Source organism: Brassica rapa, chromosome A07 (assembly GCF_000309985.2).
Source record: "Brassica rapa cultivar Chiifu-401-42 chromosome A07, CAAS_Brap_v3.01, whole genome shotgun sequence".
Taxonomy (NCBI): Eukaryota; Viridiplantae; Streptophyta; class Magnoliopsida; order Brassicales; family Brassicaceae; genus Brassica; species Brassica rapa.
The window spans coordinates 11613062-11636011 of NC_024801.2; the positions used below are offsets into that span (position 1 = coordinate 11613062).

Genomic DNA, 22950 nt, shown 5'->3' on the forward strand with positions numbered 1-22950 from the left:
ATCTCTTACTCGTAAAGGACATAAATAAAGTGATGTAAACAGTCTCAAGAAAAATTATAACAAAAACATTATCTTTAATGTAGTTCTCATTAGTTCTTTTTACTAACTCCTAACCTCGGATACAGTGCACAACTGTATGTGAGTCAGACTCTAAGCAAATCTTCACGGTGTGTAAACACACACTGTAATAGACAATGCACAATTTAGAATGATCTATTGACGTAAGTGTGTAAATATTCAAGTTTCACTCTATGAAGCTAAAGCCGCATTTCTATCAACAAAATTCATTAGCTCTGTTTGTGCAGCTTCCATTATCGCTCGGAAGTCTACGCTCATATACCTTCCCCTGCACCACCATTATTCAATAAAAATCAAATAATCAAATCATCAAAGATTAACTGAAACAAAACATATGTGTCTGGCTTGGCTTAAGATAAACGCTGATGATCATACCAGAAATGTGTCTTGGACCAGATTGAATTAGGAAAAGCTGGACTTCCAACTCCATGCATTATCCTCGCTATGGCTCTTGGCGTGAACTTGGCCTGGCGATTACTCTGCAAGAACACCTGTTTTTTCACTCTCAATATCAGATGAATTTTTCTTTTGGATATATAGCAAAACAAAGTAAGTGTTAAATAGCTTCTTGGATCTTCACCTTTATGTCTGCTCGTAGAAAGGAACTGTATCCACAAAATAAGTGTTGATCAGTTTAAATAGAAAGACGTCTTTAACAAAGATGAAAAGACATTAAACATATTGTTAGTGTACCAATTTTGAGTCGTCTTGCTCGGAACGTCACAGTTTTCGTCTCCATTGAAGTAATCCAAGATTCTGCTTTGCAGGCTCAGAGTTTGCTTGGCACCCGAACTAGTTTCTGAAGTGTTGGAGACATTTATAGCAGCCATGGCTGCACTTGACATAATATCTAGTTTCCTTACCTAATTCAATTGCAGAATTATGTCAACATATAGCACAACAAGCATTGTAACTGCAACCATGAAAGAATGAGTAACTGTTAGCTGCAAGTGACGAACTTACTTTGCAAGATTCAACCTCTGCGAGCCACTTGGTAAGATGGCTGGACAACGAAGATGTATCCTTTGGAGATTCTAAGATTGTGTAACAAAAGGCGGGGTCCTTCGTCTCGTATGTTACTTCCCCCTTCATCTACAATGACATATCAACGACTAAAGTCTTCAAAACTATACAATCTAAGCAATATAGCAAAGGAAAAATCAATTTTCTCTGGAATCAAACTTTATCACAAAATGATACTCTGACTAAGTATCTCTTCTATATCATACTAGAGTCCTATTCGTGAAGTTAATTCATGTGTCTATCAGTGATGTTCATTCATATATCCTTCAGTTCTGTGGGCTTAAGTTCTTCTTCATAATTACTGCGTGCAATTCGATCATGGTTCCTTTGTGTAGTTAACATTCTTATGAAGATGAAATGAAACAATATATTACTGAGCCATAGATTTATTATAGGCCAGAGAAAGATTATCAACCTTCAGAGTTTGAATCTCAGCCAAGACATCTGTTGCTGCAACACCTGTGCTAGAGGCCACTGTTGGGATATCGAAGACATATAACCCTTGCTTCACGTGAGACCTGAAAACAGCACAAAAATCTCAAGTATTGCTGCAACTATAACACATCTTCAGAATCACTTCACTAGTAAAGCTGGAGACGATGGATAGACACTTACTTCTTCAGAATTGCTGCAACTATGATGTTTCGTGCAGCCAGAATATTTGGAGAAGACTGCGCATGTAGCATAACAATGTTCTCAGCATCAGAAGCTTAGAGCATACACCGCTAACAAAAATATATATGAATTTGTAACTAAAAGGGGATTTATTCAGCAAACAGCTTCCTTACCTTGTGGAAGTTCAACGTGCAACATACGTTAACCTGTGGAAGCATACGTAAGTATTGCACTTCCCCCAACTCTAAATGTGTCAAAATCGTTTGCATAACCTGCCAGATCCCCAGTGAGGAGTCAGAGAATTTATGATGAAAATCGAATTTTCCTGCCCATACTCTCACAAGAGCAGACATTTAATGATAAGAAGGTAGAGAACAATGGGTTCAAGAAATGTCATCAAGTTTAAGAAGAATACCTCTTCCTTCATGTCAAATTTATGAGAGGCAGATTCAATGACTATGGAGCATATCTTCTCATGTTGCTTTGTGTCAGATGAGAACACATGGGTGAGAAATTTTCCAACTGCATATTCATCAACACCATCACTGAACAAGAAACGGGGAAGACAAAAGGTAAGTAACTGAAAAGCCTTTCAATGCAAAGCCAGGACAAATGATAGTTAGTACCCACACAAATCACCTGTGTGAAAGACTCCGAAGCTTTAGATATGTGTCCTCATCATAAAAGAGATGACAATAAGATAACCGCCCGTCACGACCAGCACGTCCAATTTCCTGTGATAAATACATTTAGTTTCTTGAGACCGTCATATGCAAACTGACCACTTAGCATACTGGGAACGAAAAAAAAACAGTTTGAACCTGAACGTATTCTTCCAAACTGCCTGGCACGCTGAAATGGATTACCTAAAGTAGACCGATAAACTTTAGAAGCATGTCTATTGTGTGAATCAATTTTCAAGTATTATAAGGGTTTTCCTTAAGCTTACAGCTCCAACATCTCCTTTGTCAAGTCCCATGCCGAATGCCACAGTTGCAACAACCTTCCAAAACATACCAAAAATAGTTGAGTACTGTCATTACACAGCTCTCAGCGAGAGTTTTCAATTATAAACAAGGTGTATGGAAATCACTGAACTTATTTTCTCACCACTCTAATCTTATTGGAACAAAATGACTCTTGTATGCGAACACGGTCTTTCGCTGGAAGACCACTATGATAACCCTGGATAAATGGTCGAGCTAAGCTTGATTAGAATAAAATTAGCCATAAATAAACGTCTATTGGAGATTTCAAAATGGAAACAACCTTTGCAGTGATGTTGTTATCACGTAAATACTTGCTTATCATGTCAGTCTCATACTGCACAAAACACATCCCAAAGTCTCTTAAGTTCGCATTATGAATGATTAAGTAAGAAATCGAGAAAGTTTGAGAGTATTTTCAAATATCCGTGGATAATTAAATAAGCACGCTTACCTGAAATTTGCAGTACACGATAATGCTCCGAATCTTCTTATATGGTTGAGACTCCATCAAAATCAATAGATCTTTCAGTCTGTTTAGATTTCAGATTTCAATCAGTACAACAAAAGGTGAAACGTGTAAACAAAGCACATACCTGTTAGCTCCGCTCAATGAGACAGACAGCTCGAAATTTTCTCTGAGTTGTGACTTTTGAATAAGATTGGTTGACGGTATCTCTAGTGCCGACATGACAGCCTGAAGAGTCATAGTAGTGGCGGTTGCAGTCATTGCAAGAATGCAATCTGCCGTGAGTGCAGAATACAGCATTGACGCCTTGAGTCTCATGTATGAAGGGCGGAAGTTATGAGACCTGTTCAGAATAGGTCTTAAGAACCCAAAAAAAAAACAGAACAAGGAAAAGCAGTAGATACTAAGCACTCACCATTCTGATACGCAGTGTGCCTCATCCACAACGACAAGCGACACAGATAAAGACATGCGAAACATTGACAAAAACTCTACGTTCAGAAGCCTCTCGGGAGACACAAAGAGAACCTGATATTTAACAACACAAATGAACATGAAGTATTCATATCAGAAGTAAGCCGTCCAAAACATCCCTAAAGAACATACCTTTATTATGCCTTCTTTGAGTTTCCTCAATGTTTCTGTTGCTTCCTCAGGTCTCTAATAAAACACATTCACAAAGCAGACTCCATTAGAGACTATGAAATGATCCAAACACAAAGAACAAGCAACAAAGTGAGGCACACACCTGGCTACTGCTTAAGAGACCACCCTTAATAACCGAAGGCAAATGCTTCAACTGATCAATCATCAGCGAAACCAAAGGGCTCACAACGAGCGTGATCCCAGGAAGAATCATAGCCGGAATCTGGTAGCAGAGAGACTTGCCAGCACCAGTAGGCAACACAAGCATGGTTGAACTCCCAGAAAGAACCATCTTGATAGCCTGCAACTGCCCATCCCTAAAAGACTCATAACCATACACTAAACTCAACAGCTTCGTCAGATTCTCATCAGAAGCCTCAGCCTTCACTGCAAGAACAGCTTCCTCTACCGAGCTGATAAAACCATTATCTCTCTGCAAATCAGACTCTTCATCCAACCAAGTTTCACCTTCTTCTTCTTCGCCGTTAGCTTCTGACTTCTTGTATCTCTTCCCTCTGTATGCGAATTTGCTTCTGGATTTGGATGCGCTTTTGTATTTGCTGGGAAACTTCTTCCCTCTCTTGCCGTTCAAGTTCAATTTCACGAAATTACCCTCGCCGCCGCTACGAAACACCACCGGAGCTTTAACCGGCTGAGAAGTTATAGAATCCGTGATGAGGTTAGGAGGCTTTCTTCTAACGACTGGCACGTGAGGGAGCTCTGGGAGGACATGATTGACGCTACTCGATTGGGATTCCGATTCCGATGTATTCGCTCTCGGGAGTCTATAGAAGGACGAAACGGAAGAGGAAGACCCAGCGGGTTGGGATCGATTCGAGGGTTCGCAGATCCGGAAGGGGAGATCGGTGAATAAAGAAGGTGGAGGAGGATAGGAAGATGGTACTGGAGCTTCCTCCGAGTGATCAGGAGCCTGCGGATGCGTATGTGCTTTGGGCTTCGAGCGAGAAGAAGAAGAAGAAGACGGTGCTTTACGGGAAACTGGAGGAACCTGCTTTGGCGGCGGTGAAGGAAAAGGGTCACGGGGAGGAGTGGCGGAGATATGAGAACCGTCGGAGTCTGAATCGGATTCCATCGGTAAATTCAATTTTTGCGATAAATCAGATTTTTGAGAAATTGAGTATTTGGGGGTTTTAGGTCCATGTCACTCTTCCTCGTTTTCCCGCCATGTTTTAGGTTCATGCCGCTTTTTCATTTTTTTTTTGTTTCATTAATCCGAAATGTTAATTTTAGTTTTCCGGTTTATGTGATAACCGGACCAGATAGCTCACTACTTAATTATATTGTAAAAGTTGATGAGAGAAGAGAGTGGAGTTCTCTTCCAAGAAACTCAACAGAAAAAAAAATGGAAGATACTTTGGGATGATGTTTTGCATGGTTTGTTCACTTCATTGTTATAACTTATATGAAGACTATATTAAAATTAGTAATATTTTATTTATGAAATACTTTCACTACAAGAAAACAGCGGTATTTTGACGGACATTCCGACGGAAAATGAAATCCTCAGAATATCCCGAGGAATTTCTGAGGATATTCCGAAGAAACACAAAATTTGGTTTCCTCGGAATTTCCTCGGAATATACCGACGGAATTCCGAGGAAATATTATTCCGTCGGAATATTCTTATGGAATACCGATGAAAAATGTATTCCTCGGAAAAAACCGATGAATTCCGAGGATATATTATAGCCGTTAGAGAGCTGTTGGAGAGCCGTTGGGAGATTTTAAAAATTCCGAGGAAATTCCGACGAACTAGCCATTAGCGTCGGAATCCGTTAGCGTCAGAATTCCGTCGGAATTTCCTCGGTCTGTCGGCAGGATTTCAACTATAAATACAAGCACCTCTCTTCCTCTTCATTCACTCCATATCTTCATCCTCCCTCTTACTCTCTTTACACACGAATTTGATTCATAAAAAACATGTCTTTTTCAAATTATTTTCGTTCTTGGATCGATCGACCTCATTTGGATCTGAACACGAGATTGCTTACGGAAGAATACCAACGAGGTATAACCGAATTCATGGGGTTAGTTCACCGACAACTGGAAGCAAAAACAGGTATGTTAAGATGTCTTTGCTCTAATTGTAAAAATAGAAAGGTTATTAAAGAGTGGGATGTTTGGACTCATCTATATTTGAGTGGGTTTACACGAAGTTACAAAATTTGGTATCATCATGGGGAAACTGATTATGAACATGGTAGTACTAGCGAACCTCAGCCAGCGGTTAGATTAGAAGAACCAATTAGAACGGATGTAGATTATGGTGTAGGTACTGAGCAGATGGTAAATGATCATTTTAGAGGGGAAGATTTACCCAATGCAGAAGCTAGAAGATTTTATGATATGTTGGATGCTGGAAAGCAACCATTGTACGAAGGTTGCAGAGATGGTCATTCAGCTTTATCATCTGCTACAAGATTGATGGGCATTAAAACAGATTATAATTTGGCTGAAGACTGTGTGGATGCGATTGCTGATTTTGTAAAAAGTATTCTACCCGAGGATAATGTAGCTCATGGTTTATACTACGAGGTTCAGAAACTCGTAGCTGGTCTTGGTTTATCGTATCAGGTAATAGATGTATGCAGAGACAACTGCATAATTTATTGGAGGGCTGATGAACAGCGGGTTACATGCAAATTTTGTGGGAAGCCTCGTTATAAAGATACGAGTGGAAGAGTTCCAGTGCCATATAAAAGGATGTGGTATTTGCCTTTATTTTATCATCTTTTTATATTATTTAAATTTGGCTACTTTCTATTTCAGTCGGTTCCAAAGAAGAAGGGATGTTTGGTCTGTTTGGGTCGTCGCTCCCGGTCGGCTGCTCCTTCTTCTGCATCACCGCCCTATGTTGATCCAGAAGTACTTACGGCTCAGTTGCAGGATAAGGATGATCGCATATCTGTGTTGGAGACCCAGATGGCAGCTCAACAGGCGGGCTATGAGGCACATAAGAGGCTGAACGAGCAAATGATGGAGATGATGAAGAGGATGTACCCGAACGAGGTGTTCCTGAACGTTCAAGACCCGTAGTTTTTTTTTTTTTTTCAAAAACTCGGAATGTTTTATTTTTATTTGTACAATTTTGAATATTATCTAATTAATATGTTTTCAATTTTAATTTTAATTTTATATTTTCGAATTTAAATTTCAAAATTTTTAATTTTAAAAAAAAAATAATTTTTTTTAAAATTCCGAGGAAACGAACCCTCGGGAATTTCCGACGAGCACTTCCTCGGAATTAGTCGTCGACCGAGGGAAGTCTTCCTCGGAATTTTCCGAGGGCTCCGTTCCTCGGAAATTCCCGATGAAATTTCCGAGGAATATTTCGTCAGGACTTCCGAGGATTGGCCATCGGAAAATCCATCGAAATATTTCGAGGAAAGTATTCCGAGGAACTTTTCGACGAACTTGTGGTCCTCGGAGTTTCCTCGGAAATTCATTTCCTCAGAATTCCGAAAATGAATTTCCGAGGACTTGTTTCGTCGGTATGTCGTCGGAATAGCGTTATTCCGATGACATACCGACGATTTTTTCCCTCGGTATGCAGCTGTTTTTTTTATTTGAGATACTAATAGACAAAAAAAAATGTTGTAGAAATGTTAAATAGGGTTTATAAAGGAGCTTATGATGACCGGATAGCTGTTTTCCAGAAGCCAGTTTCAGCATGCTTGTTCCAAGATTGGAGTGATCATATCCTCTATTAGTACAACTTAAGGGGGTGTATAGATAATATGACTCAAGGATCTACTAGCTTATCCCCCTCTCTTGTAGTTGTATAAATACCATTAAGACTCTAATAAGAAGTATATGAACCTATAATATTAAAAAACGCAAATGATTAACACAAAGAATACTTAAACTACAAGGCAAAATGCCAACGAATGAAACACACAATATAAAATTACACGGTCAATTCTGTTTCACTGAGCAGAAAAAAGACCAGGAGAAGAAGATGCCGAGAGCTCTTGTGAACAATTGGTCATACCATTGAGAAAACAAAAATACCAAAGAGCAGAGGTTTTAGGAGATCTTTTACGTTCCGGATCGCTGAAATTTACATAGTATAATCCATATGTATAATTGGGCTCCATGAGCTCGAACAAATCCATGAAGGACCATTGGAAGTAGCCTCTTGTCTCTGACCCATTCCTGCAACACCAAAAAAAAAATTGTATCACGTTCAGTATTTGGGTTTTAAGTAGGATTTTCAAGCATATTACACACCTTACTGAATTAAGCACAGCAGCGATGTACGAATGAAGGTATTCAATTCTTCCCACATCGTTAAGCGATGATTGGTGGTTGGTAGGTCTACCTGATTGTGTAGATATTGAGAAAAACTCTGTAAAGATTGGTAATGTTTGAAAACTTAAGTTCACAACATGTTAAGAGAGAGACCGTTTTCAAGAATGTAGATAGGAGGATTGGCATAGTTTTGCTTTATGTATTCCAACAATCCTTCAAGACCCCATGGAAGCAAATCGACATGTGGACGTATGACAAGGAATCAAGACTTAATTAATAATGTTTGGTGTATTAAAACATGTCAGATTTCTGAATTTGGCGAAACATACATTGACCAGTGAAGAATTCCCAAAGGCTGTCCAATAAAATGAAATAAAGAGTCAGTAAAAAAAAAACACACCCAAAAGATGCCATTTAAGAAAAACATACGGATTATTGATGCATGCATGTCTGAAGCATAATCTCCTTGGCGTGGACTGGATAAGTCTGCTGTGTACGTTGTTGTGTAGTGTATGAGTCCCAAGAAGTCGGATGAGTCTTTAACGAGATATGATTCTTCTTTCGAAAAATTTGGCAATCTCTTGCCCACGATTCTCCTCATGACATTAGGATAGTCCCCAAACACAAGCGGATGCAAAACCCTACATAAATGAAAACGTTGTTTTCCATTTCAATCAGAGCAGCCAAAGAAGAATTTTTAAAATAAACTCAAGATAATTGTGTACAACAAACCAGCCTAGTAAGAAATCTTTGGCTCTCTGAGTTGCCATCTCGTCCTCTTCAGAACTAGTAAAAGGAACCATCCAGAATGCAAAACAGGTTATACCTACAAATCCATTCTGCTTGTGCTATACAATCGATCACGAAAAAAGAGAGAGATAGTCATATCGAGCAATTCAAGCTGGAACCAGGGATACGTATGTGTGTATTACGCTTGCCTTATACTTTTGCTTATACAATCTCGCGGTAGATGCATGTGCAAGCAACATGTTATGGAGTGCAATATATGGCTCAGTGGAGGAGTTTCCTTTGGAGCAGTTGACCATCCCAAATGGAGGAGAACAATGGCTAGGAGGGCCTGATCCCAAGTCATAACCTACCCATGCTACTATATTGGGCTCATTAATTGTTGACCAGAATTTCACTGCATTCCCAAACTCTTTGAAGCAAACGGCTGAAAAAGCCGTGAAGTCACCACTGCCATAAAAAATTCACATAAGGCGATATATACCATACACTTCAATTTTATTAGAGATTCTATTACAATAAAAAATGTGGTTGCAAGAAAATGTTGGATTTACATGATTTTGCGGTCGATCCATCCTCCGTATTCATCCTCAAGAGCCTGAGGGAGATCATTGTGATGCAATGTAACATGCGGTTCAATTCCTGCACAAAGAAACATAACAACAAAACTCAATTCACGTTCTTACCAAGACACAAGACATATAATGACTTTACCATGTGTTTTGAGCTCTTGTATGAGATTTTTATAGAAACGCAAACCCTTTGAATTCACAGGACCTCTTCCACCTGAAACATGAAAAACCAACCGAACAAAAAATAAAAGCGTTTACAGCTCGAGCAAGGTAACAAATTCGAGTTGAAGCAAGGAAACCACACGCACTTGATATAAGCCGCGACCACGAGATGGAGAGTCGTAGTGCATCTAAACCCATGTCATACATCAGCCTTACGTCCTCCTACACCTACACAGCATTATCATTCTCCAAAAGTCATAGCTTAGCTGAATTTTTAACAAATATTACGTCTGCATAATTGACTACTACACAAACCTTATATTTGTGATACCCATCACAAGCTATATCTCCGTTAGATCCATTACCTGGTGATATTGATTGTCATTAAAACCCTAGAAAAATCTCAATCATCTAAAACCATCTCCAATGGTTCACTCTTTAAAACAAAAAATATATAATAACTCTATAATACACAGTTAAGTTATATTCAAATGGCAGTCTACTTTAAATAGAAAAATTGAATGATGAACACCAAAAAAATGAATTACTATATTTGTAGAATAAATTCAGTTTTATTTTATTATAGATTGAAATATATAGTTGAGTTAGAATATTTTTACTTTAAACTCTATTTTAGAGTGAGAAATAAAGTAGACTTGAAGATGTCCTAATTAGTTGTTGAAATTCAACTCTCAAGTGTTTATTAGTGAAGAGTTTACCAGCGTGAGCGAATGTATCCACTATACTAGGCATTCTTCCGTCTTCAGCAATAGCTCCTTCCCACTTTGAGAGTACTCATCATCACAACCATTTTTCCGATAATAGGGAGTGTAGGGAAACGACCTTTGAAATTGCAAACCTGAAAAGCCGAAATTGCGGATCCGAAGACGAACCCCTCCGGGAAATCGTTCCTGCTATAATCATCACTGCATTTCCCGGAGAAAGCCAAACTCAAACAAATTGTTACCAGAAACAAAAACAGCTCCATTTCTTCTTATCCTCCAGAAACCTACACGACGAAGAAGAAGAAAAACAGAACCGTGCTGTTTCATTCGACTTTGCGTGTCTAAAAACTATATTATTCAATCTTTTTCGCGTCGTATCTTCAATTCAGACGACAACATACGAAGGAAGTGTGATAAAGGTGTTTTCTTCTTCATTCAAGTTACTTGTAACCTTTTCGAAGTTTATATATCTTTTTGAAGAAAGTACGGATGTGTCAAAATATAACGAAATTAGCTAGGTGAGAGAAGTTACCTTATTTGTGTAAGATTCTCCTATTATATATGTACTTGTTTCTCGACATCCATTCTTCTTAACCACCATATATATACATGTATTTGGTTTGAATATGTTAAGCTCCACATGGGGACGTTTGAACCAGTTTAATTGAGTGGCCACCATTTCGGCAATCAACTCTAACCATCTTCCATCAGATTCACTTTGTGTGGTAGACACTGAGACCACACGGAAATCCATTCCTATCCATAGCTTTTTCAGTTTTACAATAATTATTTTTCATTTCCAAACCAAACCCAAATTTAAAATCAAACTAACTGAAATTTAATAAAATTTTACAATTTAATTACATTATTATTTAAAAGAATCTAGCTCCAGTAACTTTTCTTTTTTTTTGAAAATCAAGTGGACAAATTAAACATGACAAAACATGGTGTCCACATAAACGAATGGAAAATTATTTGAGAGTGTCACATTCTCGCATTTTAAGCATTGAACGTTTTTGACTAGTACTTTAAACTGAAAGTGACATTTTTATCATAACAAACCTTCAATGAAGTTTACTTGTTTTGCAAGTCAACTAGGTGACATGTAGTGTTCATTTTGTGATGACGTGTCAGTTTAAAAAAAAAAATAATAATAAAATACATAGAAAATTCAAAAAAATTCGAAAAAATCGATTTTGTTTTTGAAAAATTCAGAAAAATATAAACATTCAAAAAATAGAAAAAATAACATTTCAAAATTCAAAATAAAATAAAATATTTTTTAAAAAATTAATCCAATTACAAAACAATATATATATAATATAATAACTTGAATGGTGATTCTAGATTCTGTTTTTTTTTTTGTTTTTGATTTTTTTAATTTTTGATTTATTAATACTTAAGTTATTAAATTTTTGTGAAACTAGAAAAATCTCATAAACCACTTAAAATGTTTTTAACCTTAACTAAAATATTGTAAGTTAGTTTGAAATATAATTAAGAGATATAGAGGTATGCCTCTAGATTTGTATATGTTAGGTTTTGATGTGAGTGGAGCTTCTTAGATAAGTAACATATATTTTAGTTTCTCTAAAGTTTGATTAGTTATTTATTTAATTTCAAAGTTATTTACAATTTTTAAGAACTTCACTTATAAGTAATTTCATTTTAAACAAACTTAAATTACAAAAATAAATATAATTTTAATAAATAATACCAATAATTGGACTAATTTTGAAAATTTAATAAATTAAGTATTAATAAATCAATTTTAAAAAAAAAATCAAAAATCAAATCTTAAATCGCCATTCAAGTTATTATATTATATATTTATTGGTTTATAATTGGATTAATTTTTAAAAATATTTTATTTTTAATTTTGAAATGTTATTTTTATATATTTCTAAAAAAATTTACATTTTTTGAATTTTGTCAGATTTTTTTGAATTTTCTATGTATTTTATCTTTTATTTTTAGAAAAAGACTAACACGTCATCACAAAATGAACACTACAAGTCTCCTAGTTGACTTGGAAAACAAGTAAACTTCATTGGAAGTTTGTTATGATAAAAATATCACTTTCACGGTTTAAAGTGCTAGTAAAAAATGTTCAGTATTTAAAGTGCGAGGATATCACGCTCTTAAGGTTTAAAATGCAATTTTCTCCATAATCGAACTGGAAATGTTGAAAAAATAATTTCGCATATCCATCTTAAACAACCATACATCAGAAAAAAAACTTTATATGGTTCTTTTTAGAAATTGAATAAAACAATAATTATTCGAGAAAACATTAAAGAACTTAACGAGAACATTAATTAAGTTTTAGCTAACATCCATCATCCATGAGATGGGTTACTCAAGAGACTATAATTGTGTGACAACTCAAATTACAATTTATCAATGGCTCTCTAAGAGCAACAACTGTTATATCATAGGAACAACGCATCCAAAAACTTTATTGGAAAAAAAGACTTCAAATGCTACACATATATAATGAAGGCACCAATCATATGATTCTAAGGGTAGACATATAGTAATACATTATTCATTCATTCTCCACCATCGCAGCGTAATGCCCATCGTTCAAATTCTGCAAATCACAAAACACACTTCCACTATATTCTTCCCCCACAACAAAATGTTCTAAGAAGACGAATCAACTACAATCTACAATACCTTAGCTAACATCCTCTGCTTGTTCAAGAATAGCGTCCTTGCCTTGTTGAGAGCTGAGTTTGGTGATTTAAACAACCTCTGCCACAAATAATAGCAAACAATGCGATGAGAAACGTTCATGCTTAAAACCAGAAATAATCAAAGGAACTTAAGTCTAGCAAACAAACAAACCTTTTCTTCACTAGACATAGTAGAATGTCCACCAATCTTCTTTGGAGTGAAACTAAATACATCATGAAGGAACTCATTCTCCTGTAGTTTTGCCAAATTGAATGAAACAGCAAAGAGTCAGCTTTTAAAGATGTGTGGACACTTGGAAAGAAAGAAAAACAAGAAAACAAACCTGCATATGCTTGATAAAGCCACCCCCAAGGAAATGCTTCAAAAAATTTAACTGATGAACAAGAAACATGTCTATGCTTAAAACACAGTCACAAGAAGAAGATAAAGAGACAAACAACAGAACAGGTCGAGAGAAACCTGTATCATCTGATACCACGTTGACGTCTGTAAAGAGTCCCCACCAACCTTTGTAGAGGTTTCAGGTGCGACTCCATTCTAATCAAAATTCAAACAAAAGAGTCAACAAAAAACCTCATCAAGAGCATACAAGGTGGATGCATGCATACCTCAAGAAACTCAACGAGATCTTTGAACAAACTTCGTTGCGTGTTGAGATCTTTCTTAGCAGAACCTTTACCACCTGCTTCCGCAGCGAGGTCTCTAACTTGGTTAGTGACTTTAGATTTCAAGCCATGCATGTTCATCAATGCCTCCTGAGACACACAACCTTCTTTCACTGATCCATTAGCAGCAGACCCTTTAGCTTCAGCAGCAAACTTCTCTAGAGTTCCCAACTCAAAATAAGAGCAAGCGCTTCACCAGCAGCTGTACGTACAGATCGGTCATCTTTTTCCAACAGCGAGGAGAGATAAGTTACGATCCTGCAATGATTACCAATATCTAATCAGCTTATATAGATCCATTAATAAGTGACACTAGGTGAAATAAATGCTTCGAGCTCCACTCACTCTTGCCAAAGTTTGGGACCTAGAGTCCATCAGTCAACTGTAGTGAGCAGAAACGCCCAGGAGGACACAACAGTAGTTATAACAGCAGGTGAAGGTTTGGTCGCAATAACCTACACAAAACGCCAACTTACCCTGTGAGCCTACTGCACACTTTAGGTTAACCAACTGTTAGAACTCTCGGTTTAATACGAGAAAAGAGTAAAGATGCATACATTAGAACCTAGTTTGGGGTGAATCATTTGCCATATAATCTGCATAGATCTCTCGGTTTGCTCTGGATTGGCCCCACCAACAAAGGTGATGACTGCTAAACACTCAAGAATCTGAATTTAACAAAGCGTGAATTCAAGATTGGACATTATTTAGAGTCTATTAACAGAATGACAAGCTACTAGATTATGAAATCATTAATACCGAGGTTATTTTCAAGGCTTCACGACTAGATTTAAGGGCCTGAGAAAGAGGAGTGACAGATTCTTCAAGAATCTCTTGTGCTTGGTCGCCGAGTCCAACAGTCAATGCTAGCAACCCTGAAAAGCCACATTAACTAACTGTTATTTAATAAATTAAGCTAAGGAGAATGATGCATAAAAGTTGCTTTAACTCGGGGACTAACCAATAACATTTGATGCTAAGGAGGTCTCCTTACTAGACCCTTTCTTGGTGCAGTGTAAACACTGATGCAATAGTGTGGCAAATCTGCAACGTTAAGAAGAAACATTAGACAATTTAGTCATGTATGACAGTATGAGATTAAACTACATCGAAATAGAGAAAGAGACGATTACTTCTTTTCGACAAACTCATGCTGCAAGTCGCTGTTGAATGCATCAACAATGGAAGCCAAAGCTTGCTCTCTCGTTGAACTCCTTCACATCCAGAAAGGAATCCAAATATTATCAGTTTTGCATCCAAAATCAAGCAAAAGCGCATTCAAAACCAGCTTTGAAAACAGTAAAAAGTGATGGGAGAGGAGAGGAGAAGCATACCTTTTCTCATAGAGAGCATCAAGGGATTGATCCAATAGAACATCTTTGTGAACCTGAACTTCACCCATGCCAGGTCGTTCAGATTGCATGATGGAGGAAGAGCTTATACTACTCGTATCATCATCGCTATCAAACAAATCCACCCGAGCGTTCTTACGCTGAGTTTCTGCAAAAGTGATGCTTAGTTTCCTATATCAAAACTATATCAACTTTCCCAACCACACCAAGAAAAAAATAACAGAGCCTAAGACAAAGAAACTGAACTAAACTTAATATGAAAATTGTTCATTAAAAAAAAAAGAAAAAAAAAAAAAAAGAAAATTGTTCATTTTACTCCGTTTTCACCCACTCAAATACAATTATTTTACATTTTCTTCTTTATCGGTTACAGTGAATAACTTCATCTTCTGCAACCCAAAGCTTCATCGACGTTTAGAGATTTCCTCCATTCGTTGCGCATTCCCTACTGTCTTCTCTGAATTCTAATTATTCTCACTTCTCTTCAACGCGTTGGTGGAAGCCGGAATCAGGTTGACGCCGAGTTACGACTCCAACGGTGTCAGATATAAGCGTTTCGAGTAAGCCTTCTCTGCTTCTTCTTCGCAACTTCAATAAAATTGGTTGCTATTTAGAACATATATGAATGTCAATTTTGTTATACATTGCTTGACTGTTTTGATTTTGACTTTAATGTGTGTTAATTACAACGACTTCGTTATCTCCTCTACTTGGGACATTAGCTTTGGATGTAACCTTCTACTTATTAGTGAATATAGAATAGGGAAAATTGCTAAAAGAGAACAAAAAAAGAAGGTTGTTGTTATTTTGGTATAAAACCAACATGAAGTTGTCTCAATAGTATAATTTTTCTCATAATCCCAAAATTATCCCTATATTTAATCTAATTAAACACAATTTAAAAGTTAATTTGAATTTAAAAAAGAAGTTAATGGAAAAAATGAAAAAAAAATTGAAAGGCAATCGAAAAGAAAAAAAAACGGTATAGATATGCATCATAGAGAACAAGAGTTTGTGAGAAGAATCAAAAGAAAAACTATGGGAAAACTATAGATTGATGAAGAAGAGAAGGGAGAATCATTTTTTCTTTAATTTTTTCAAGTAAAATCGACCATAACACGTTTTAGGAAGTTAGAATATTTTTAGGAGATTTTTATAATATTTCCTTAACTGAAATTTCATTAATTTTCGCAAAAAATCAGGTATTCTTATCCGTAGAAGGCGACTTCTAAAAGTTTAGAAGAATGATAAAAATTTTGAATACATTTTCTACTTTGAGTAGACGTAAGAGTACATTGTAGAAAACACATTCCCTAAAATTTAGAATACTTTATAAACGTAGAAGATGCATTCGGAAGGAAAGTGGATACCTTTACGATTAGTAGAATGCACATTCCTCTTTTTTAGAAATTTAGTAAATAGTAAAATGGACGTTCTAAAAGAAGTAGATGAACGTGTTTATTTTAGAAATTGTTTTCTACTATACTATTTTATGTTGAAGACGCATTTTACTTTTAGTAGAACGTATCTTAAAAATCTTATTTACCAAGTTTTTGAACAAAACAAAATTACCAACTTGTGTATATGGATGTTTTATTAATTGTTTATATTTTTAATAATTTTTTTGATTCTCAAAATTATTTATTTCATTAGTTTTCAGAAATACAAAGGGTAAAAAGGAGAAAAAATGGACAAAACTAGCTTTATACCAAAGGGACAACAACCTGGTTTTTTTATTCTCTTTTGGCAATTTTCCCTATAGAATATTCTCTTGTATATTTTTGAATATCTTGTATTTAGATCTTCTGTTGTAAAGATCACGGTATTTGTGTAACTACTCTGCCTTTATATAGGCACCTTAAGATAATGAAATCCCTCAGGGAATTTGATCAGCTTTCACTACTTTCATCCACTTAGTTTCTCGTTTGTTTGATGCTTGTATACGTAACCCATCAGGTTCTCAGAAGTCAGAACTAATATTATCAGTTTGACTTAAGAAAACAATATATTATAAACAAGGTTAGAAGCGCAAGCTTCAGTGATTTTTATTCAAGACTGGTAGTGATTGGTACTTGGTACTAAGCACAATGATATTTCACGTGAGACACGACGACACTGGAATAAGCACAATGATATTGTAAACAAGGTAAGAAGCGCATGCTTCAACGAATTTTATTCAGGACCGGTTCTGACTAGCACTTGGGGTTGTACTTGGTACTAGCTACTGACTATATTTCACGTGAGACACGACATTGGAATAAGCAAGCAGTATGATGTTGTCTCTAGTTCCTCTCCACAGATGAACACTATTTCTCAATTTTCTTCTTTTTTAATAGCGTAACATATATAATTTTTTCCAAATTTCCTAATAATTATTCAGTACTAAGTAGAAACGAAGGCTTGATATTATTTGACTATGGGATCAAAAGACTTTGGCATGGCCTCTTTCGTGTGGCATCCTAGGAAAAAAAGGATGCTTGGCTACGTACGAAGGGTTTCCTCCGTCGAATAATACTCCAATAATATAATGTATCATATTTTTCAAATTTGTTCATTTGATTCTAAATAAAGCCGGCGATCTATACTATTATTTGCGAAGTAATTTTTTGCAACGGAGCTCTCACGTTAAGAGTTAGAGCGGTTAATATCGTTTATACCCTTAATGAATAAACTATCTAAATTAATAAAAAAAATAAAAACAAATTTGAAATCTATCTGAATAAAAAGTGATTAAAATTAATAATAAATCGTTTATATCCTTAATAAATAAATTTTATAAATTTGTCAAAAATAAAAGCAAATTATCTGATTAAATATGTACAATTATTTGAGAAGTAAATGTTTGCAACGGAGCTCTCACGTTAAAAGTTAAAGCGGTTAATATAGTTTATACCCTTAATGAATAAACTATCTAAATTAATCAAAAAATAAAAACGAATTTCAAATCTATCTAAATAAAAAGTGATTAGAATTAATAATAAATCGTTTATACCCTTAATAAAAAAATTATATAAATTAGCCAAAAATAAAAACAAATCATCTGATTAAATAAGGGATTAAAATTAATAACCATAAGAATTATCTAAAATATAAATAATTATAAACGAATTTCTATTAATAATATTATATTTATATATTATATTAGATAATTGACTATAAATAAATATAATAAAATTTTCAAAAATAAAAACACGTTTAAAGCATAAGATAATTCTTTGATATATTATGTTGTTATTTGAAAATAATATTTTATTATAAAATTTATAGTTAGATATAAAGCAATTTATAATTAAATGCTAATGATTTTCTAAAATAATTCTAATATGTGAATGTTTTTAAAATTTAACACAACAATAACCATTTATCTATTTTGATAAAAACTAATGAATATATATTAATAATATATTATTTATATGTTATATCAGATAATTGACTATAAGTAAATATAATATAATTCACAAAAATGAAATATATTTGTAAAACATAAGATAATTCCTAAATATGTTGTGTCTTATCTGAAAATATTTATTTTTATTATAAAATATAAATTTTAGTGTTTGATTTATCTTTTTAAAAACATAATTAACAATTTCTTATGTTGATTTTGATTTAATAGTTATAAATAGATAAATATTTATAAGAACACTATGTCCGCATATGCGGGCAGAACACCTAGTTTAACTATATTTTCTTAACAGCTAGTTCAAATATATATTTTGTTTTCAAAAATGTGCGAGGAAAGACTGATTGTTATTTTATTAGTCCCAGAGTTGACTTTTTAATATTTTATTACCCGAACCTTAATAAAGAAAAAGACACAAAAAGGAATAAACAAAAATATCAGAATGAACAACAACACCATTAATAGAAAATGGTACGTTCCCAAAGTAGACCTCGCTGGTAGGGCTCAATTAAAGGGATTATTCATATGTTCTAAATCGGTAAGTTCTTCACGTAAGCCGAGACAAAAGGTTGTGATGGAAACCCATGTCGATTCCATTGTAAGCCAATGGTGCGTACATCCATAGATCATCCGAGCTCAATAACTACATTCAATAACATATAGTGCATTTTGTTTAGTTAGAATATAGGTGTTATAGATATAAAGGTGGGTTCTAAGGAAAATAAAACCATAAAAGTAATTTACATACCTTAATTTGAAGCTGCAAGAACTTCACGTAATTCACCGCTTCTTCAAGCATCGTGCTTATATCAACTTTTGTACCGTTTGGTACAAGGTTTTGCAGCGTCCTGAGCCTTTCGTTAATCTTCTCTCTTCTTTTCTGCAAAAGTCATTACCATAATTAATTAGAAACCCACAAAAACTGTAAACTATTGTGTATTAGTATTTTTGATTTCTGAAAATGACTTTAATCTCGGTTGCACAAGCAAAAGCTAGGTTTGTTTGGCCGTAAAACCCTTTAAGTAGATAGGATAATTTTTGCAAAGAAAAAGAAAAGAATATCAAGATTTTCAAAAGTATAATACGGATCTAAATAATTGCAATTTATTCGTTTACTTAATCAATAAACAAATCCTAGAAAATCGAGTTTTGCTTCTAGGTTTTCTTGTTTTTTCAAGTTCAATTTGAGAGTGATTCACAACGGTTTTAAGATAGAAGTCCTAGAAACTTTCACACGTTTTCTTACCCGAGCATAAAGGCTTTGAGGATCAGTAGCTTGTCCTTTCGTGGCTCTTGTTTTGCCTTTAGCACTTGCAACCGAAGCTTTCTCCTCAACTGAAATGGTGCTTATACTCTGACCATGTCTCCAGCTAGTGTTGCTTTGGTAGACTGTATCTGTTTCCGGGTTTACCCTCTGCTTTTTCTTGGCTTTGACCAGCTCCTATATCGTGTTAATGATGTTGTAATTAGTTTATTGCATAGAAAAATGAATAAATGCAACCGTTGTAGACGTTATTGATCTTTCACTTACTTGTCTTGTGGTGTCACAGTTAGAATAAGTATTGTGTAGATTCTCTAAGTTAAGATGTTTCCTCTTGAGCGTTGCCGTTTCTTGGAGGTGATTTTGATCCCAAGAATCAAGCGTGGTCGGAAGATTCCCTCCCAGCATTGCGCCAAGTGGGAACATATCAGGAATTAAGAGAGTATGATGATTAGAAGACGAGACATTGTTCTGGTGATGATGAAGATGATCATTGTAGAGGCTAGAGAGGCCGAGAATCTCATCTCTCGGTCGGTCCTCCTTAGATGATGAACATTGATCAGAATTGAACATCCACAAGAGAGACTCCAATTCACCATCAACAAAAAGGTCCATCGCTCTAACCTTCAACTCCTGCCTTTCTCCTTCTTCTGCTTGTTGGTTCGTTTATTGTTATAATAGTTCTTGATCTAGTGCACCTATATATATAGGTCAGATATGTACCTTTTTTGTTTTGAAAACGGCAGATATGTACTTGATGAAGAGAATATTCCTATTGAGGAAGGTTTAGAAATACAGCAATGAAGAAAAGAAATAAATAGATTATTAGACTGTTGTAATCATTTGTGTCATGAGAAAGAAAAATAAACGAAATGAAACCATGCATGATGTTGAACACGCTCCGTCAACTTGTGGGGTCGAGAAGGAGTGATGAGACCAGCTTTATTCTTTTTTTTTTTTTTTTTTTTTTAATATATATTTATTTATATCAACCCGAAAATGGGAACTTTAGATCCGGTTACAAGCCCAAATCGAACAAAAGCTTCTAAGTCAATGTATTACAAAACTACCTTCGCCCACCCACTAAACCCGGCTCAATCCGATAGTTCGTTTTTAAAATTCTTAGAAACCGTTTGCTGTTCTCTACCGTACACGATGATCATAGGACTGTGAGGTTCTCCGCGTTGCCGCGGATGCCGGGAACTCCCATGTCGCTTCCGGAGTAGCTAGCTCCCGGTGATCTCCTTGGAACTCATAACTTTCACCAACATTTAAGCTCAGACGCATATAGAAGATAGGATATGGAGACCATACCTTTTGAAAATTGCTCCATACCCTCTAAGTACTCCTATATCGCCACTCCATCTGGACCAAGAGCCCGAGAAGGCCTCTCAACCAAACAGAAAAAAGAGAAACCGGGCTCGAACCTGCCGCTACTAGTCGACGCCGATAACATTCCAAGACCTGCAAAAACAATGTGAGGCGACACCACCATGAACCTATCTTGCTCACGGTGCTGGGAAATGCCGCTATCACCAACCAAGCCACCGAGGGACCAAAGACCCCACTGACAAATGGAAACTCTGAAAACACTCGTCGGTTGTCTCCTTCGAGAACCGAAGATAAGAAAGTCTTTGCTGCCAAAAGCTGAAACCTGTGGCAAGGATCAGACTTGACCACGCACAAACGGGAATGAAAACTACCAAGAGCAAGTCGACACGCTCTCCGATGACGGCACCAAACCAGACGGGAAGAGGAAGGATGACTGATAGGAAGCCTGCAGCGTCGCCTTGAAACCGCCATAGACGACGACTCCAACACCGCTCCGAAGCAGAGCTTCACGCAAGACCACTAAGTGATCCGACACACGCCGGGAACACGAGCTACAAACGCATCTGAGTAACCGAATCTCCAGAGCTCTCAGATCGAGGGAAGTCAGAACCTTCTTACCCTAGACACCCAGGGGAAGAGAGGATCTGCCGCCACACGACACTCGCCAAGGACCAGATACAGCCCGAAGTCTGCAGAAGAATCCGACGGCGAGCTCACCTATACCGCCTCCACGCGCAACTGATTCTCCAAGAGGGGAAAAGTGCCCCTTGATAACCCTAAGAGCCGACTCCTAAGGCAGAGACAACACCACACACCGCGCCGCCGCTCCAAAACTCAGCAATCCACACCAGAGCCGGAGCTTCTCACGTGCGAAGGCGGCTCCGACGAAAACCCTAAGCGCAGAGCGACGAGCAAAGCAGAGAAAGTGAAGGTCGCCAATGAGGAGCAAAAGGAAAACAAGAGAGAAAGAGAGATGGGGGGTCACCGCCGGCACCGGACGGACACGCACGCGCCCGGAACGAACGCCGAGGCAACCCGAAAGTAGATCTGCTTTTTGGTCGCGAGAGAGAGTTTGGTTAGGAGAGAGAAAATTAAATTCCTTCGACTCGATTCGATACTTGACCAGCTTTATTCCATTACAATATTTATATATAATTTTCTCTTAATAAAAATTCGTTTATAAATATATATTTTTTGTCAACAATTCATTTATATATATAGTCTATCTATTTTTTTTACAACGAAAACGAAAAGTTATTATATTACTCAAACTTAAGATGGTTTTGGTAACCATTCCAGAATAAAACAAACCAACAAAATCAATTTTTTTATGGAATGATCTTGTCGTCCTAGCTAAAGAATCAACAATTTGATTATGCGCCAGTGGATATGAGTAATCTTAAAGTCCGGTGTTGAGGTCAAAATTGGTTACGACGAAATCAGTGTCAAAAACTTTCTGGGAAATGTCCTTTTTGAAAAAAAAATTCAAAAGAAAAAAAAAATGAGAAAACCTAAATCAAGTTTCTGTAACAACTCCGCAAAGGATTCACACGATAAGTCTTCGAGAAAGGTTACTCTAGGCCCCGCACAAACGGATTCCAAACAACGAACAACTATAAGGCACTATCGTCCAACTCGCCGAAGGGGCGAGTTGGACCGCACACACCGTCCAACTCGCCGAACGGACGAGTTGGACCAAACAAGACGTCCAACTCGCCGAACGGGCGAGTTGGATCGAACAAGGCATCTAGCTCTCCGGTTTGGCGAGTTGAATCGAGCAAGTCGTCCAGCTCGCCCATTCGGCGAGTTGGACCAAACAAACAGTCTAACTCGCCCGTTCGGCGAGTTGGATCGAGCAAGTCGTCCAACTCGCCCATTCGGCGAGTTGGACCGAACAAGCAGTCTAACTTGCCCATTCGGCGAGTTGGATCGACTAGTCTGCC

The 22950-nt window shown here is 36.4% G+C and overlaps 2 protein-coding genes and 1 pseudogene across 4 annotated transcripts; all 3 read right to left on the reverse strand.

Annotated features, from left to right (window-relative positions):
- Positions 1–249: 249 nt before the first annotated feature.
- LOC103829042 (ATP-dependent DNA helicase Q-like 5) lies at positions 250–4909 on the reverse strand. Its single transcript, XM_009104695.3, has 19 exons — positions 3920–4909; positions 3778–3831; positions 3587–3699; positions 3299–3514; positions 3157–3235; positions 2986–3039; positions 2827–2901; positions 2666–2719; positions 2538–2582; positions 2356–2450; positions 2132–2261; positions 1890–1988; positions 1717–1772; positions 1517–1619; positions 1042–1170; positions 772–941; positions 659–683; positions 454–569; positions 250–346 (listed from the first exon to the last, which is right to left on the reverse strand). The coding sequence occupies exons 1-19, from the start codon at positions 4907–4909 to the stop codon at positions 250–252; spliced, it is 2700 nt and encodes an 899-aa protein (XP_009102943.1).
- A 2731-nt stretch (positions 4910–7640) lies between these two features.
- On the reverse strand, positions 7641–11459 carry LOC103829043 (beta-glucosidase 9). Of its 3 annotated transcripts, XM_009104696.3 has the most exons (14): positions 10827–11459; positions 10429–10578; positions 10289–10352; positions 9885–9934; positions 9716–9791; positions 9550–9621; positions 9390–9477; positions 9027–9285; positions 8821–8936; positions 8518–8729; positions 8420–8443; positions 8242–8331; positions 8068–8158; positions 7641–7992 (listed from the first exon to the last, which is right to left on the reverse strand). In XM_009104696.3, exons 2-14 carry the CDS (start codon positions 10555–10557, stop codon positions 7764–7766), a joined length of 1500 nt encoding a protein of 499 aa, XP_009102944.1. In that variant the 5' UTR covers positions 10558–10578; positions 10827–11459; the 3' UTR covers positions 7641–7763. The 3 variants fall into 3 exon arrangements, with proteins under 3 accessions (XP_009102944.1, XP_033130809.1, XP_009102946.1); XM_033274918.1 differs by having other exon boundaries at positions 9716–9797; positions 10289–10578; positions 10827–11436; XM_009104698.3 differs by lacking the exon at positions 10827–11459 and having other exon boundaries at positions 9716–9797; positions 10429–10552.
- Positions 11460–12202: 743 nt separating this feature from the next.
- Positions 12203–15963, reverse strand: LOC103829109 (annotated as a pseudogene).
- Positions 15964–22950: the final 6987 nt, after the last annotated feature.